This window comes from Rhinolophus sinicus, chromosome 17 (assembly GCF_057876585.1).
Source record: "Rhinolophus sinicus isolate RSI-liver-muscle chromosome 17, RSI-T2T, whole genome shotgun sequence".
Lineage (NCBI taxonomy): Eukaryota > Metazoa > Chordata > Mammalia > Chiroptera > Rhinolophidae > Rhinolophus > Rhinolophus sinicus.
In genome coordinates, this window is record NC_142517.1 from 199,371,256 (window position 1) to 199,390,390 (window position 19,135).

At 42.2% G+C, this 19,135-nt stretch overlaps 2 protein-coding genes across 3 annotated transcripts in view; one reads left to right on the top strand and one right to left on the bottom strand.

Moving 5' to 3' along the window:
- EPHA4 (EPH receptor A4) overlaps positions 1-10,697 on the bottom strand; it is a 126,072-nt gene extending 115,375 nt beyond the window's left edge. For both annotated transcript variants that reach the window (XM_019753685.3, XM_019753686.3), the window contains exons 1-3: positions 10,540-10,697; positions 7,446-7,513; positions 2,599-3,262 (exon numbers count right to left, since the gene is read on the bottom strand). In XM_019753685.3, coding sequence (XP_019609244.1) covers positions 2,599-3,262; positions 7,446-7,513; positions 10,540-10,630 — 823 coding nt within the window. In that variant the 5' untranslated portion in view covers positions 10,631-10,697. The remainder of the gene's footprint in view (positions 1-2,598; positions 3,263-7,445; positions 7,514-10,539) is intronic.
- On the top strand, positions 10,681-13,469 carry LOC141571204 (uncharacterized). The gene is made up of 3 exons (XM_074331320.2): positions 10,681-10,878; positions 11,309-12,211; positions 13,182-13,469. Exons 1-3 carry the CDS (start codon positions 10,681-10,683, stop codon positions 13,320-13,322), a joined length of 1,242 nt encoding a protein of 413 aa, XP_074187421.2. The 3' UTR covers positions 13,323-13,469.
- Positions 13,470-19,135: the final 5,666 nt, after the last annotated feature.

Sequence of the window (19,135 nt, forward strand, 5' to 3'; positions counted from 1 at the left end):
CAAGTCTGTAAGCTAAGTATAATTACTATCAATTCATTTTATAGATGAACAAGCCAAGACTCAGAGGGTTGAATAAACATGCTCAAAGTCACTTAGCTAAGTGACCAAACTGAGACACATGTCCTTATCTTGATGTTCCTTCTGTTCCACTTGGATGCTTTTCTGATACCCTGGTAATGATGTCAAGATGAAGACAACCATTTTTGTTACTCCCAAAATTTTTACAGTTGTGTCATCTTTTAAAATTCTCACTCAAGTTTGGAATTTAAGAATCCTTTGTCATTCTAGATATTCCTTCCTTCCTAACTTCATCAGAGATTCTTACTTGGTAGCATTAAAAACAAAGAAAGTGCAAGGTTTTGTGCAAAAGCTCTCTTCTTGAAAGAGTTAATCATTTTATCAGTAGCAAAGAAAATACCTGGATAACAGGTGTGGAAACACAAAAGAGTCTCAAAAGTGGCTCAGCCCACCTTCCCCTTCTACTCAATATCTAACTTTGTGTTAGGAACAGTTTCCTCAGAAATGGACTCAACCTAGAACATGGAGCCTCTCCCCTTCCATGAGTCACATGATTAACTAGGTACCTGAGATTATTTCCATAAAGCAAACCACTAACATGTTCAATTGCCTTTATACTCACTTCCCCCTCCATCTTTTTCTCTTTTCCTTCTAATTTGGGTTGTAAAACTGTCAAGGAGTTTCACACTGTAGCAATGTATGAGTTACTGGGCTCTGTGACAATTGAAAATCAATGACACATTAGATAGATGTACTAATGCCAGATATGTGAACATCTGAGCAGGAAATGGAAGGCAATGGTGTGTTGTTTTTTTTAATATATATAAATAAGAATCTTGACATATGAAGATATGTAAGTCCTATCTTACAAAAATAAAAAAGGCAGAATACTTTACTCTAAAAAGTGATGTGGTGTCATTGCCCTGCTCACTTCACTATTCCTTCTATGATTATTGTAATTTACGTGCCAATAGCAATGCATTTATATACTTTATGATATTAACGCCAGAATATACTTCAGGGTTTAAATTTGGTCCAGTTTATCTAGTAGCTGCTAACTCAACAACAAATAAAACAGTAAGAATTTCCTTTAAATTCCAACTTTTAAATTTCCAAGTTTACCTTATTACTTTCTGTCAACAGAAAAAGTAGTCAGCCTTTACTCTGTTTTATTTATGATTAAGTTAAAAGACATTCATTGTTAGTTACTCCTAGAAATAACTATAGCCAATCAGGAATTCAGGAATGACACTTTAGAAAAGTATAAACGATGAAAGGAAAAACACATAACTCGACACCAAACTACCAAAAATGCAATTTTTTTTTAGGTTATAATTGTTAATTTCCAGTCAGTCAAGTGGATTACCCCATAGTTAATCCCACCCTTTCATTAAAATGGTTGAAATGCCAGACAAATTGTTTGGCAGTCAGGCTCTTTAATCACCAAATCAGATGAACCATGGGCAATCCAGTCTACAGCTCAACAATCAACCTGAGAAAAGATTAATCTGATCGGCTCCATAGATGAGACCACAGTTACACTGTTTAATAGTAACCATAATAAGATTGGCAGTAGCAGACTATGGATAACCACTAAAAATAAAAACCAAGCCAAAAAAAAACAAAAAACACGTTGGATAACTGATTTTTTAGCCTTATTCCACACATGAAATGAGCAATCCATATACAAATGAATTACTTTCATCCCTCACTCAGAAACAAAGCTGCTATAAGAAAAAATGTTTACAAACTTCCCAATATTCCAACAGAAAGCAACATAAGGGAAGAAGGAATTGCATATACTGAACTTTAGGTGAGAAAAAAAAACACTTCAGTAATATGATACATAGGAATCAACATGATAAAAACACTTAGATTTCTTCCAAAACTCAATAACCAAAATGGATTACAATTTAGTATTGCCTCTGACCACAGATCAAATAAGAAGACTCTTACTAGCTCTTTATCACCTCCTCTGGGAAATAAAGAAGTCTTTTGTCAAGATTAATTTCACTTAGGGACCCTATCAATGGATGCTTGGCGGAACAAATGTACTTGAAACACTGTCACTCCATGTCTATACTGAGTCACGTCTATACTGGCCCACTAAGTGGGGAAGACTGGACTTTCTTCACAGTTCGAGGAAATTGAAACAACAATCCTAATTTCACACATAAATTGTTCATGTACAAATATATATACATTTGATGAGAGATTTTACCATTTTACTATGTCTATAGACAGGAACACTATGGTTTGAAAATGTGTCACCCTCTTTAAGTAAGGATCAATCAAGCCCAGTTTCTTCTGCGTGTTCATTTACATCAAGCCAGTTCAGATCTAAGTGCCTGCTAGCAAATGTGTTTGGCCTTTACTGATTACAGCAGCACCATTTATTTTGTCAGTATTAGAACGGTCTTAGCCTTGCCACCTGGAGCTACAGCACTTACTCATTAGAACCCTCTGTCCCACCACATCCCACAGGGGCTGCTAATTACTGGCTTGACTCCATTTAGTCTCATCTCTGATTTAATTATGTGCACTAAGCCCTAATGAAAAGTACAATATGGCTCGTCTTACCTTGGCATTCTCCATTCCGCTCTTCATGTCCAGCATTGCATAGACAGTTGCCAATGGGTACCAGCCATTCACCATCTGCCCCACAGTACATTTTTGGCACATCTTTCTCTTCTGAGTTGTTGACACAGGAGCCTCGGACTTCCACCAGAGAAGATGTATCAGCCCCTGTGATGGTGTCTGGAAACTGGGCCAGATTGCGAACTGTGAGCGGACACTTCTTGTAGAACACACGGACCGATACCAGGGCGATGCAGGCGCCCACATCCTGAAAAGCGAGATAAAACCCCTTTTTGCTCAGTGGCCCTACATCCCGGATCTCGGTGTTCAGCTTCATGATCCTGTCGCCAATGTCCACTTGGGTGAAGCTCTCATCGGCGGCGATGGTGTCGATTTTGGCAAACTGGCTCTCTCGGATAAACCGCTCTTTGTCGTTGTCTGATTCATAGTAGTACAGATTAAACGTCTCCTTGCAAGTCCCCATGACGCCTGGAAGACTATTGCAGTCCCTCAAGGTGAACTTGATTTCAATGTACACCCTCTGAGCCCCCTCTCGAGTGATCCAATCAGTTCGGAGCCAGTTATTCTGGCTGGGTTCCATCACGTTGCACACTTGGTAGGTTCGGATAGGTGTATTTTTTTCATCCATAATACTCACTTCCTCCCACTGCAAAATTCCAAAGGAAATGTATTCATTACAAAACTTCCTAATGCAGTGCTCTGACAATCCTGCATTCCTCTCATAAGACTTTCGTGATTTTTGTTTCAGTAAGAAAACTGAGCACCAATCCTCACTAGTAAAGCCTCTTATGTTAATAAGACAGTATTTTACTGGGGAAGTGGTTTCTTTTGTTTGTTTGTTTTTTGTTTGTTTCTTTCTCTTTTTGATTGTTCCATTCTTTTGCCTAACACCCAGAGGCAATGGTGGATGTATTGCTTATGAGTTCTCAGCAGTTCCTTGTGGTGGTCTAACAACCTGAAATCCACCTATTACAACAGCTACAATTTCAAGTGGCAACAGTTCAAATTTAATCATCAATGAAAAACTAGTATGCATATTGTTTCAACAACAGAGCTGAGACCTGCAAATTAAGAGCAGGAAGAGTAGAGCTTGCCAAAGGAAGACAATTATCAGTTAATTAGTGGTGCTCCTGTCAGAACTTTGCTCTCTAATACCTAAAAAAATGTCAGTCGATTTTTTTTTTTTTTTTTTTTTTTGGCACTGTCACTACTCTTTAAAGAGGAAAAGAAAATCTCACCATTCTGGTTTTGGTAATCCTGGGAAGACAGAGAGTAAATTCTCTGATTGGATTTCTCAATTACACTGTCATTTATAATGGTGGAACACTTTTAAAGAGCATTCATTCAATTCAATGTTTGTATATTGTGCCTATTTTAAAACATATACACATAAGTAAACAAGAATGCACATATGCTTTGCTTCTAAATATTCTGAGGATGTTGAAAATAAAATGTTAAGTGGTATTTATGATTGAAAGCCCAGGCAAATTAAAGAAGGACGGTAGAGGTTTCTTCTCAATGTACTTCCTAACATAAAGATTCCAATGTGGGGCAACCTGAATTCACTGTGACTACAGTAATAATTTCACTCTCGCATAGCTTTCAAAAATAACACTAAAAGCAGGAAGATTGTTTGGGGGCTGCAAGGCTGGTAGGCAGCCTCTAATTCTTCATTAATATCTACCGTAGTGCATTTACATAGACTTGGTATAAATCGGCTTAAGTATCTAACACGTGACTATAGCTAGAAGAAAAAAAAGATAGTTTAAAAAAATGTGTGTTGTATAATAGCTCCACTTAAAGCTCCATTCAATAAAATGAAGTACATACAATCAGAATGTATCTTTTAACAGGTTTTCCATCTGTACATTGGAAAACCATTAATGAATGGAAATGCTACTATGTGAAGGGCTCTAGTGCATCCAGTTCTGAATCCCTTTCATCTGCTACCGTTATGAAAGTTGGAGCTGGGAGGGATTAAGTGCCCTGTGGTGATTAAAATTTCTTTTTATTCACTAAGTAATAAATTACCAGTAATTTACTTATTTGGGAAATTCATGTAAATCCAAAAATAGATCCCCACCTTCAAAAATTAAAAACTACTCAGCATTCTTCTCATCTCAGAACAAAGAGAATATAGAAAAACACATTTATCAATGTAAATGAAAGCATATAGAGATTATCTCCACAGAGTTCAGGCAGGATAATTCAGGTCTAATATGAATTTTCCAGGCTGAACTTGATTGTCTAAACACACTGATCAATTCACCAGAACAATGACAAATCTCCCCTTAGTTTTGTATTTCACAATCCATGTCAGAAACTCAATATACCCCTTTAAATGAACATTGCCAAGAAATTAGTTTTTTGCTACAATGTTGCCATCAGGAGCTATCACTTTCCATTATTCTCATGTTGTGCTTGTGATAGAAAAACAAGAGAATTAGTGAGTTGTCTCTGACTATCTTTTATTTTTCACTTGGTAGTATTGTCAAATAAGATTTCTCTGTCTTTTTAAAAAAAATAATAACAACGACAAATAAATGTCATTATTGGGTAAAATTCTAATCCCAAATTTCCAGCCAAGAAAGATGTGATCTGTTCTAACTGTAAGTAGAGATTTCAAAATAATCAAAAGACTCAAATATGCTTTACCGCTCAGCTAGGAAGAACTTTTGAAAGGCAATTCATCCCTATTTGGTAGACATCTAATTCGTCCACCACTCTAGGCGTGAAAAAGTCCTCTTCAATTACAAAATCTAGAGATTAATTAAACTTTTTACAATTTGGGACATAATTTCTCAATGGCTACTATGTATTTTGGAATGACTATTTCTCTTATGCACAAGTAAAATTTAATTTCTAACCCCACGCAGTAATACTTAAAATGTTACATACAGAATATTTAAGGACAGGAAAACTCTGTCTACATTCAGCCCATAAAAAGTTCTCGGTTGTGTACAACAATCAGTATGCATGTTTTTTTTAGAGACCTCAAGAGAGAGCAGTTTTGTGTCTAGAAAACATGACCAGGTGCTTTTTCAGCAGTTTGAGGGAGGGGGTGGGGTGGAGGTGGGGGGAAGCCTGCAGCATATTAAATCGCAATAAAAGCTTTCCAGAAACTAGATAGACCATAGATTGTACTACAAAATGTATCACCCTTTGCTTTTAAATAGGTTCATGTATGTTTAGTGTAACAAGTCAGATCCAACATCATACATGATGCATTCTCTCTCTTCAAACTTCAGAGCAGCCAGTAAGAAAAACAAGGCTCATTAAAAATTTTAATGGAAATTCTGACACCTTCAATCCTCAATTTTACGGACAGTTCTAATACATTCAACCTACAGAGCAATAGCCCTGGTGTAGCATGGGAAAGCCTTCCCAAATCAGTGACCTTTCCAGGGTATAGGATTAACAAGAGTCTGACTCTCACAAGATAAAGCTGTACCTTTCTTCGCATTCAAAGGATGAGGGCAATTGCCTGCAATCAGTGGTGAATACAGCCTGTCTACACTGCCAGAGGCCTGCCAATCATTCTCCCTCCCTTTAAAAAAAAATGGTTTTGAGGGCAGACTGGAATTTTTTTCAACAGAGACCCAACCAACTGCAGTCAAGTTCAGGCAGAAAAACAGGAAGGCAGGGCAATCTCCGTTTTATTTCAAATGGATTACAAGACCTGCTTTGGGAAAAGACCGCTTAAAATTCTCCATTTTCATGACTATTTCTTGCCTTGTCTTATTTTTGAAACCTGTCTTCTATAACATTTTTTATGGATCTTAATTTTTTAAAAACCTTTTATTGCTTATTCAGTGGACAGAATGAAGCACTATACTGGGTGTTGGCATTACAATTTTTGCCTGGTTAAGACTCCTAATCTTTCTTTCCTCCCTATTGTTTTTAATCACTTGACTCCGTCATAGACTATCAAGCATGTAAAGGTAGGATGATATGCTTAATTTTGAAAGGATTTGAGAGTTATTTCAATTTGGCAGAAGCCAGAGATACCTGTTGTGCTGATTTCTTTCCAAACCTGATTCATTCTAACCTGTTATTAAAGGGGGAGGATAGGGTAGGCGAATGTGGCCACTGACCTAATTCTATTCTCTCAATCTTCCAGTGGAGAGAGTGATGGCAAATTTGAGAATAAAGGAACAGTGATGAGCTCCCTCATACTTTATAATCAGGCCTCCCCTTCCCCAAAGATTCAAGATTTCAGATACTTGAACTTTTCACATGCAACACCAACAATGCTCAAGTTTCTGCTGTTGTCTGCATATCCTGTGCCCCTGGAACAAGTTCATACTGCTTTCTCTCAGTGTGGAAGGGGACAGCAGCTGCATTGGGGTCGTGCTGACAGCAAGGTAAAGAGTGTCTGCTGCCTCTGCACAGAACTATATCTGCGTCAGTTACAATTAGAAGTGTTTTCTCCCTGCTCTCTTGACTTATTCATTTTCCTCATCTGGAAACAAAATGATTGCTTTAATATCAACCCTGTCAGGACTTCATAGCCATCACTGTAATAGACATAAATTCTAATTTGGTCCCCAGATTGTGTTTCTTGTCAGTATATTAGTTTTAAATAGACATCTAAGTCTATGCCTCTACCAATCTCCTAATTCTGAAAACCCTTTCTGCCCTTTTGGTTCCATGACAGACCTATCCAAGGGGAGTATAGGATTTCTGCAACAAAGCGTAATTCACTTCATAGGCTGAGGCGGAAATCTGACCCCTCACCACAATCAACAAGAATCAAGCCATTAGGACTCTTAGAAAGTTGCTAATCACTCCTTTTTAGCCTTTGGAGCAGAGAGGAACTCGGAACTTACCCCTCCCTCCAGAGGGCTCGCTATCCACCCAAGTTCTCCCTGAACGGATCTGGAATCCAATAAGGTAACTGTAAAAAAAACAAAGAAAAATAGATTAATTTCCAATTGCAAAAAGCCAATACTACAAAAACCATTTGCTTGAGCGTTTCCATATGTGCCGAGGGCGCACATATCCAACCCTGATCAAAACCTAAACTTGGTCTCACTTATGTAAATAATCATTACTCACTTGATCTTCTCCCCTCTTTAAATCTGCAAGTTCTTATTTATTTAACTTGCTTAGCATTTAAAATTCCATCCCAGGACTCAGTTGATTCATTTTCTTAAAAGGATGAATACAGAATCTCAAGTACAATTCAAAAAATAAATATATCTATGTAGGGCAGTTGCACTCCAGAGCAAAATCTGCATTCGTCTTTGTCTGGTATCTACTGGAGTTATTTGTTTTTGCAAGTTTCAGATGACCACATAACTCATCATCATGGTGACAGAGCCACAAGTGAATTCTATCTGAGAGTACTCAAAGGGTCATGAAAAGGCTCTCTCCCCTACCATTTTTCCCCCCTCCACCATCGGCCCTGGATGTGGTATCCGCTGGCTTTTTAAATATCAAAGTTTCAGAAGGGGGAATGGCAGACGTGTAGAATTAGAATGCAAATGAATGGAAGTATTCTCTTTCCCAGGTCTTTTTGAGGACAATCGGAGACTCCTTCCCCACCCAAGAGGAAATCACGGGAGTTTGAATTTTAGGTCTAGACTGCTGCCTAATAGATTTTGTAGGCTTGTGGTACACCTAAAATTGTGTGTCAAAGCTTCGGGGACCGGGAGAGAGGCTACCCAGCTGCTGTGCCCCCTCCCGGGCTGAAACAGTCCTAGGCACCTAGGGCATCGAAAAGGATGCAGTAAATTCCTAACCTCTCCACGTTTCCTTTCCCACCGAGATCTGCAGGCCTGGAGGTCGAAAGGCCCATCTCAAAGGAACCACTGAGTTATTAATTTGATCGGCGAGGCTGGCTCTTCAGGCTGGGGGAGGGGTGGGAATGGGAAGCTTTCATCCTTGCCCCTGCGCACCCCGACTCTCAATCTCGCCCCAGGCCCCTGTATTCTGCCCATTTCTCCTCTCATTTCTCCCCGAAGTCAGAGGAGTTAAAGCCAGCCTTTCTCCTGGTTTTCCCGAGAAGCCTGAATTCCTGGGGTCTGTTAATTATTTTAAAATGTAGAGCCTGCCCTGGGTCGCTCTCGCCCGGAGTTGTGCCCCCATCCCTGGCCTCATTCTCTCTTCTGGGTCCCTAGAGAAAAGCCCGCTACATCCATTTGGATTTATGTAAGGTGGATTAGGGACACAAAGGGAACAATAAGACCCAATTTACAAAAAAAGGGAGGGAGTAGAATGGGAGGGTAAAGGAGAAAAGAAAACGTGATGGGAATAAAAAGCAACAAAATGAATTAATTTTTAAGGGGGAGGAGGGGTCCGAGAGGGGGGCAACTTATCCCCCCCTTTTTTTCTTCTACCTCCGCCTACGGCTCCATCAGCGCCTTTTTGTGTCTAGGGCTCCCAAGTTTTGCTTCCAAAAAAGAAAAAAAAAGTGGGGTAAAAAAAAAAATCTGTGCGTCTGGTGCGGGGGGGTCTTGGGGACTGCCTAACAAGTGTGCGAAGTAGTCAGGAGAAAATGGTTATCCACGATTCCGCTTAGAGAAATGACCCTGGGGCCCGAGGGACGGCAGCGGCCGAGATGGCACCTGGAGCTACGTCGGGAAAAGGGAGGCGATCGGGAGGGTGAGAGCGCGCCCCTGTCCTCCCACGCGGTGTCTGACGGCAGGTGTGTGAATCTCTCCAAGCCTCAGTCTGGCGAGCTCTGGGTACCGGCTGCCCAGCTAAAGCTAAGTTGGTTTTTGGCTCCCTCCTTCGGAGCAGGGAAAATGATAGATAGCATAGGGATGGATGGACGGATCCTGGAGAGACGGACAGACGGATGGATGGATGGATGGATGGATGGATGGATGGATGGATGGATGGATGGGGAGGGGTGAAAGAGTCGGCGAGACAGATGCAAGGGTAGATGCACAGAGACTCGAGCACGAGCACTCGCCGGAACACTCGCGCACACAATCAAGGGACTTGCGCATAGACACACAATCGTCCGCGCGCGGGTACCCACGCACCCCACACTCGCATTTGCGCGCGCGCGCACACACACGGACACACGCACACACACACGCACACTCAATTCGCTTTTCTCTGAGATCATCAGAAACTAAACGATTAACCCCCACCTCCTCGACACAGACACACACAGTCCTTCCAGCACGTCCGCACAGACGCACAGAACACGGCACTGAGACGGGTCCAGTCGGTTCCGCACGTTCCCTCCAAACTAACCCGTGTATACTCTTCTGGGCCCAAACGCAAAAACTCGAGTATATTCAACTTGCGGGTGGGTTCCCCAGGTCTGAGGGACGATGTGAGGAGCATAAGACCCCTTAGACCAGTGATCGCACCCCCGGGGCGCGGAGCCCAGCGGGGAGAAAGGTTTCTTCTGACGCCGGGTGCTAGAAATCAGGTCACTGGCGACCGGCGCGCGGCACCAAGACCGCTGCGCAGCGGAGGCCCGGCAGCCGGGTCCCGGGAAGCGCAGGGTCGTGAAACTTTGCAGAAACCAGAGCTTGCAAAGCTTTCACAAGAACCCGGGAACACCAAGCCCTCACTAAGCTCCAGGTTTCCGTTTCCCCTCGACCCGGGCTGGGGTTAGCAAGGACTAGGGCCACAGAATTATTGTTTTAAATCCTGGGGTTGGCTCTCGTCTATTCTACCGAGATGCTGGCCTCGCTGGCGGATGCTGATAAACTTTGTCCTTGCGCTACTAACTTGGGCACCCTCGCCGCAAGCACGGATCACCGACTCCGGGAAAGCTACTCCGCTGATCCCCGCCTCCCTTTCGTGGATCCCTTCACCCCGGTCCCTTTCTCCCCAGTCGGGGCGCACCGCTCACGCCGGGATACCCTACACCCGCCGGCCTCGCGCTCCCGAGGAACATTCACCCGCGCGGATCGTCCCCTCTCGGTCCCCAACCGCAGAAAGGCTGCCCACTCTTACCTTCATTCGCGGGGTACACCCTGGAACCCGTGACAGCGTCGCAAATCCCAAAGAGAAACGAAAAGAGAACGAAATAGAATATCCCAGCCATGGTTCGCTGGTGCCAACGCTGCTCCTGCCGCTTCTATCCCAGTGGAATAAATGCTTAAGTTAGGAGTGCAGCAGGCTGAAGACATTGCCAAGGGGGTGTGCCCCGTCCGTGACGTGCACCCGCCAGTCCGGGGCCTGCGGCCAATGGTTGTGCAGACGGGGAGGCCTGGCCCCCGCCCCTACGAAGCCGAGCCCGTCTTTAGGCCCCGCCCCTCCGGTCTCGGCGGGGTGCGAGTTCTCCCCCAGCTTGTGAGAGCGAACTCCGCGGGGGTCCCCGCCCCTGCCCGCGGAGGCGGCGGGGTCCCCAGACGTCACCTCAGGGGACCAGCCTCTGGGCGATGGAAGGAGCTTCGAAAGACTCTGAATTGATTGGGGGGAGCTCGAGGAAAGGTTAGCAAATCCTTTTTACCCCCACGGAAGGTTTGAGGTGGAGGAAAAGGCTCTTTTATTACAATAAAATAAATATGAAGTTGACCTGCCTCTTTGCTGTTGCTCTTTTTTGAGGGTAGAAGTGTTCACGTCTCGCGCGCCCGGGCTGGGGGTGCACACTCCTGCGCACGTCCACAGCTACCCTCTGCTACCTTGCCCTGTCTTGTGTCTTTATGGCGCATCTCCACAAGAAATGCTTTTTGAAGGGAGTTTTGTGGCTTAATTACCCCTTTCTTCCCGGGATCCCCAGCCGCCTGGAAAGAGGGGACCTAATCGGTACCCAACGTCGAGTGCAGCGCCTGGCCGGAAGCAGAACTCAGTCACTGTCTCCAGAGACAGGAAAAATGGCTTTCTAGCAACAGAGAAGCCTCCTCTAGTCCCATCTCGGCGCTCACGCTGTGGGTTTCATTCCGGTCCCGGGACAGGACTCCCCACCGCGGCAAGACGCCCCGAAAGGGCCCTGGCTGCAGGGAACCAACTGCGTGTTGGCGCGGAGGATAGAAGCGAAGGGCATAGCTATGTAGGGAATGGGGACCTGCAGCTGCCCAGACATCGCAAACGGGAACTCAGAAGCTGCCGGGAGCGGTCTGCTGCGGCTCTGCTCTCGGACCGCAGCCCGCGATGGTCGGGACAACTGTCCCTCCCTGCCTCAAGAGACGGTGGTGCGAAGCAGGACCCGCAGAAATTTGCGCAGCTGCCCCAGCCGAGGTGCCGCAGGAGTCACTGCCGACCCCCTGGGGCGCTGACACCTTGGGCCGTCGTCCATCCCCCAGTGCTCGGGCCGCGGGTGCAGCCACCTGAGCTCCGTCCCGCCACCGCATCGCAGCCGGCGATGCAGGGACCGGCCCCCGACGCGACTCCGTGCGTTTCTGCGGAAGTTTGCAGGGGCCTGGATTACAGACGAAGCCTCCCTCTTTCCCTCCTCCTAGGCTGCCCCTCCTCTTGCTCCCTCCGGGGTTGGGCCGGGTTTTCCTCCGGAGCCTGGGTCCCAGCGGGAGGGCGATCTCCGCGCGGTGGAAGCGCCTTTTGGTCTTTGGCAGCGGCTCATCGTGAACCAACTGCGCCACCTGCCGGCCATATGCGGGAGTACGCGACGCCGGCGGAAGGGCAAGCGGACAAAGACCGCAAAGCGCAATCCGCAACCCGCAGAGAGGTGGGTTGGTGAGGCATCTTTTGATCCACCCGCCCAAGTCCTGCGCACCCAGGCAACCCCTGCGGTGTGGTGGCAGGAGGCGGTGGAGAGGACCGGGAGTCCTGTTACGCTCCTCGCCAGCTAGATTACGCAAAACGGATAACATCCCAGGGGTTGCCTGAGTAGCTGGTGTCCCTGAAAAAAGAATCCTAAAGTGGAAGGGGTGCACGAACGCTGTGGAGCAGAGAGCAGATCGCGGCCACGATTTGAGGTCATTGGCCTGCGCAGCATACCGTGTCTTCTCCGTGGCGGGACAGCTGCACCCGTGCAAACTCAGACCCGGGGTAATAAGATGGGCAACTTTTTGCTCCAGCGCCCTTGGCAAGACGCTGGGCAGTAGTTGTGAGTCAGTGGACAAGAGCGACAGCTTGTGCGGCTTCAGGCATTTGGGCATTTCAGTGAAAGACCTGCTGAAATGTCACACTGAGGAAGTGGATGTCAGTTATTGCAGCTACTGACTTCACAAATAAAAAGGGGGCGAAATGCACACGGGGGATATGGTATATGTATGTGTGTATAAATTATTTAAAATAACTGCACGAAATTCCTTTAAGGAATGCGTTTCCAGGTTCTTTCATGTGTCTTCCTGAGCTTGGCAGGAAAAGATGATGAGTATTGGTCCCTGTCATTTGGTACACAGTATCAAACGGGAAAGCCATCCGAACTCTGTTTAAAACATTCGAAACGATAGTTGCTGGCTGCCTCTCTGCAGGAGCTTGAGTTTTGCATGTATGTATGGTTGAAATGGGAAATTGACTGCCTGCCGCCTTAAAAACAGTAAAATTTCTGAAACATACCATTTTTTTCTCCTGGTATACACATTCTGAATATTAAACAAAGTCTTTCCAGCCGCAGCTGCCTGAATGCAGGCTTGATATGCTAGGGTACATTTAGTGACTTCCCATTTTTCCTTCCTCTTTTCCCTTTTTAGACCTCAGAGCAACCCAATAATCTGGAGATCCAAGAGGCAGGAAATTCCAACTGGGAAAAACTGAACTATAACTTCCTCTTGAAAGCAGTACGGGGTGGAAGACCAGGAATGAGCTGTGGAAAATTCTTCTGTCCATTTTGACTACCTAGAGGAAAAGTGTTCTAATCTGACACCATTTCTCCTAAAAACAGGGCAACATGAAAAAATGATGGTGACCACGATCCACCACCATTGCAGAACTCCCCCCCACACACACTTAATTGGAAAACACCCATGAATTTTCAAACACTTGAGAGCGTTTATAACAAATCAATTGTCTAGTGGAATCACAAGCATGCACTAGAATACCACACTTTTAAAAAGTACCTAAATCACCTACTTTAAAGATAAAGTAACTTGATTCTTGAGTAAAAACCCCCCAACTGCTATAAGAATTTGAGGGTATTTTGAATCCATTAAGAGATATGTCAAAATATATATGCTTCTAAGCTTAAGGAACATAGTAATTAAATAATTTGAAAATTTCCATATACTTTTCCCTTTTTTGTACAGTACCGACAACAAAGACTTGAGCTGCAAAGTATATTTTAAATGGTGAGTTGAATTAAGGTTGAATTTCAAAGGTATTTCTAAAGACATTTTAAAACAGCACCAAGTCTCCCAGTGTTTCCACCTCTACGTGGAGAGCCAATTTCACCAAAGTAATGAGAAAAGGGCCTTTGACCTGTGGACAAATAAGCAACGATAAAGAGAATGCATGGAAGCCTAGAGAGAGAGTGACTATGAGAAGGTGAATGCCCTCTGCCTTTTACTAGACACTCTGCCAGGTTTGTTTTAGCTAGTTTAGTGGGACTTCCCTGGATATCAGCATTATTAACAATAAAATGGAGCCTCCAACATGGCTGCAAAGACTCTGTCATTGCCAGAACAAGAGTTTTCAAGACAGACACATCCTCGGTTTAACTTATATCTTGTCTTCTACTAGCTGTGTGTCTTTGGGTAAGTTACTTAACTTCTCTGAGATATGGTTTCCTCACCTGCAAATTGTAGTTGAGATGTGATTCTTCTAAAAACTGAATGAATTTTGGACAGCACGGAGTGTAGTATCTGGCACATGGTAGGCAGTTATTACTGTCAAATAATATTTCATTAAGAACTATTTAATAGCTAATAATTTAATATTAGTAATTTAATATTATTAAATGCAAAATCATTGATTCAGCTTAAATCTTCCCTTCCATGAGGAAACCAGGCACTGTGATTTACCTTTTGAGCCCCCTGAGAGGAGAATGCTTAATTTCACCAACATCTGCAGTAGCAGAAGAAAATAAATTCTAAATTATTCCCTTCTTTCATTGTTCATTTGTGACAGCTCACACTCAACTTATATTCCTAAGTGATTCTACTGGTTTTGAACCTAAGGAATGGATCTGTCTCCAAATATAATAGTTTCAAAAAGAATTAAGTGAAATGTGATGTGAGGAATCAAAAATCTCATAACCAAATCAAAAGATTGGTGATAATGAATAACCAAAACTCTGCCTGACGAAATATTCACCTTTGTCAGAACAACACTCCTTATCATGAGCTAGCATCTGAACTACAGTAACCTGGAACATTTGGTGGGTTTCCTCGGAGCTGTAAGTTTCATCTTTTGATCTCTAGGCTTTGGTACTATTTCTTATGCAAAGAAGAAGCAGGACTCTTGTTAGTCCTTTAAATCAGAGTGGGAAGGATGGGAACAGGGCTCAGGTTTTGAGTCAGAAGCGTGAGAGAACAAGACATAGGAAAAGTCTTTTGGGGTCACCGAGATGGAAAAGGATAAGAAAGAAAAGCTGAGTTTTCAAGAGGGCAAGACTTTTCTGAAACTATTTGGTACTATACCTAAATTTTCATTCAGTTGTAACAAACATTTCTCAAGCACCTATTATGTGCCAAAAACCACTTAAGATGAGCGTTTAAGATGTCAGAGGTTTCTTCTGAGCACTGAGCATGCATGACGCCCACTGTGAGGGGATGTGGGACCCAAGCAGGAACTTTACTTCTCCTGGGTGGCTGCAGACAGGGAGGTGCAGAGAGAGGAAGACACTCCCTTCAGTCTGGCAAAAACTCTAGATCCCTAGAACTAAATATTTTGTAGAGAGGATGAATTTTTCACCAGGGGAATTCAGAGGAGATCATGTGCATCTGTTTTTGGCTGTATTGGGAATGTGAGTTAAATATCAAAACTATGCTTAATTTTCAGGCATAAAAGCCATTCCCGCAAAGAAATACAAAATGTTTTTTTACTTGGAAGCCCTCAATACAACATCTATGAAGTGGCCTTCACTCATTCTAACTCCAAATGCCAACATAAACCTTCAAGTTACAGCCATAAAATATTTCAGCTATTAAATACTTGAATATTTAATAACTAGGTTGATTTATGATCATTAAAAGAGCTTTCAGAATTATAGTTGTTTCATAATGAAAAACTAAAGATAATATATATGTGAATAACATAAACTGGTATAGTTTTTTAGCCATTTTTAAAAGAGAAATAATTATCTAGTTAGAGAACCAATTTATGTGAATACTGTCACAGCTCCTCTTTTTTTCTCTTTTCTTTTTGAAAAACAATGTGTAATTGCAATGACATGCTGTAAGTAAGAAAAAAAATATATATGTGACCATGAACATAATTTATGATTTACTACATAATGAGAATGTAAGTTTGGAAACCTAACTTTTCTTTCCTCCATCATAGTCCAAAGCGGAGTACTATGTTACAGAGGATTTATGTCTCAAGCATTTATTTTGTACTTTTAAAAGTTCTTTGAGTATTCTAAAGATGTCTAAAATGACAGATAATGTACTTTCATGTAAAATATAAATCCTTTACATGCTTTTTTAGATAATGGAAATTTATAAGCACACTTATAGAGCAAATGCTACTTTTGAAATTGTATTTATATTTTATTTCTTTGACCTAATCATTTATGCCAATTGGTAAATTAAAAAAAAAAAAGCCTATTGCCTGCAAAAAGCCTATTGTGCTCCTTGACCATTCATTCAAAAGAACTAAAGAGGAAACTCGGTATGGGTTTTTTTCTTGAATAATATTCTACTTGAGCTCCACTGTAAATTAATGCAACCTTATTAAAATCAATTGAACATAAACTCTCTATGTAAAGAAATACAAAAGAGAGATTTATAAACATGGTTTGGTTAGAACTGGAATTATTTGGGGACTTTCTGGACATATAATGTTTAAAAACAATGAGGCATTCATATAAAATAAATGTTAACTCAAGAGTCTGTATACATACATACATCATACAACTTTAACGTATACTCTGTAAGCAGCTTTCTTCGCCTTAGTTATACGTGGAATCACTTTTTCTTAGAACTTGACTATCTCTGCACAAATAAACTGGCTTAAATTCAGGCAGACAATGAGTTATTTGAAGTAGAGAGGTAAAAAGAAATTCAGTTAGTAACGGATCATTTGACTCAAACTGACATTTAAAGTATATCAACTCAATCATTTGTTTTTCTTGTTATTCAATTCTATGCATACACACCCCAGGTTTTCTTTTTGCTGGGCAATGAGAGAATGAGTTAAAAACTTAGGCATTAAAATACAGAGAATGGTATTTTCATGAGATTTATTATTTAAATTTGTGACTGTGTGTGAAAATAGCACTCTGAGAAGGATCCCCTTAACCATTTCTATCTGGATTAAAGACCGAGTTATCTTAGTTTGGGATAAAACTTTTTTTCTATATGGAACATTTCTACATTACAAATATTGTAGGTGGGGTTTACTTAGACACTGAGGATTAACTGAGGATAATATGTATGTCATCACTTTTAAGTCTCAATCCCCTTCCTCTCCTGCAGCTCTGAATGAAAACAAATTTGAATGCAAACACTCTCAGGTGATTATGCGACGGATTCCAACATACGTTAACTTGAAGAGCGAGGTCCCATCGCTGCAACCCAACCTGCCTATTTATGTTACATTAGACACCTATCAGAGGTAATTGAACATCGGTAGGAAATTAATTAAGTCTGTTCCACTAAATGGTCAGTTTACTGCAGCTCAGTAAAGCTGGGCCTCACTTCCTCTGTGTGTCTCATTATGTTCTCATCTGAAACTTTTATAGTTTTCACTTGGATTATTATCATTTAAATTACGTCGATAAATGCCTAGTTGTGCCCATTCTGCTTAGCCAGCCACCCTGGTCAAGTTACTCCAAGAATGACATTTGCAATGTGGAACTCACTTCAAAGGTTGAACTGAAAAGGTAATGAGGAAATTCAGGATGCCTTGCGTCTTCCCACTGACAGTTTTCTTTAGCAATGCACTTCTTGTGCCACTTTACAATGTGTATTTATGTGTTATAGATATCCATCTATTTATAAACTCGAGTACTTGTTTTAGAATCCTGACTTCGATTAAAAATAAGATTAGCCCGCTTTAAGTCTCCTAAAGCCTTCTAAGTCTGGAAAGGTCTGTGATTTAGAACCTTCCTCTTGCTGTATTCTGATTTAATCTGCTCAGCTCTCTGTTTTTTTCCATGTCCACCTACACACAGCTGTCTATCTCCCTGCAACCTTTTTACTGTCAGTCAAGTGACAGCCTGGGATGGAAGCTTTGTTTCCCCAAGCCTCCTGAGCCCAGCACTACATTTAGATGGAAAGAGTGGGGGGCCACAACCAATTCTTTCAAAGCTGGGGGTGGGAGACTACTGGTGGGAGGGTTTTGATGCATGGCCCTTCAGAAACTGCTTTTTCCAACATAGGCAAAAAATGCAAACACATATGCCAACCCCCCGCATCAGTAACCAAAGGCCAACGTAACGTGAAATTATCCCGGGAGGGCAAGCATTCCAAGGCTTGTTGATGCAAAGAATAAAGCACCCTTGCTGAAATTTATCAGGGCTTGGTGCCCACGAATAGTGCTAGTTTCTCTCCTAGGGTGAGGGAACACATGTGTCTAGCTTCCCTTTTCTTGGATTGACTGATTCTTAGCTGACCTGTAAGTACTAACATCTCTTCATAAAATTACGTGAGAGTATTTGTTCTTGCTAATTGGAGAGTAGCTGGAGGAATGTTCTGCTTATGACTTTGTACAGATTGCATCCTGTATAATTTAATGTCTTAATATCAGAGGGAGGCTGCATCCTGGAATATGAAACCACACTATTGAGACATTTCTATTTGTACAGCAGATTACTTCCCCGAAAAGTCAGATAGGTCATTAGCATAAATTGAAATTTTGATCTCTAGAAAGAGAGCCTGAATTAAGATATAGGCCTTATTTTAATTACTTTGTTTTTATTTGGTGATATCTGCATTCTAATTATGAGTCTCTTCACTTTGACAACATATTCCTGACCAGCTAAAGTCGTCGTATCTTTAACAAAATTTTCCAAGTTTATGTGAAAATCACTAGGAGCCCTGCTATCCTCCAAACAGATTAATTTTCACCTTCTCATTGGAAATGAAATATATTTGCCTCCATTTCAGTTAAGGTACATGTCACTTAACGTATAGAATACATTATAACATAGTATAATGCATTATACTTTACTTTTTGTATTAGCTAGCTATACTCACGTTTTACTTTCATTGTGTTTCTACTTTTAGTTTTGTTGTACTGGAGATAAGAACACATAAAAGAGAAAAGTGTGACTGATACAAATTTGAGTATTATAGTTCATTGTCCTATATAAATGGTCTGTTTCGCTGTCTTTCTGGGAGCGCTGTCACTTGTAACAATTGGGTTTCTCGTCTACCAAGCAAAAGGCAGCAGTTGTTCAGGGGCAAGAGTATAACCAATAAACCAGAGTAAAGAATTTTATAACCCTGGAGTTTATTTGGGATGTTAACACAGATGCTTGGCAAATCCACTGGGAATGTTTCACAAATGTTTGATTCACCAGTGCCTTAAAGCTGTTGAGTGTAAA

Bases quoted from the DNA above. Each gene is read 5' to 3' on its own strand.
- LOC141571204 (XM_074331320.2), top strand. From the start codon at position 10,681: ATGCTTAAGTTAGGAGTGCAGCAGGCTGAAGACATTGCCAAGGGGGTG. The intron at 10,879-11,308 runs GTGAGAGCGAAC...CGGGATCCCCAG, and splicing joins TGCGAGTTCTCCCCCAGCTT to CCGCCTGGAAAGAGGGGACC. The intron at 12,212-13,181 runs GTGGGTTGGTGA...TTCCCTTTTTAG, and splicing joins AATCCGCAACCCGCAGAGAG to ACCTCAGAGCAACCCAATAA.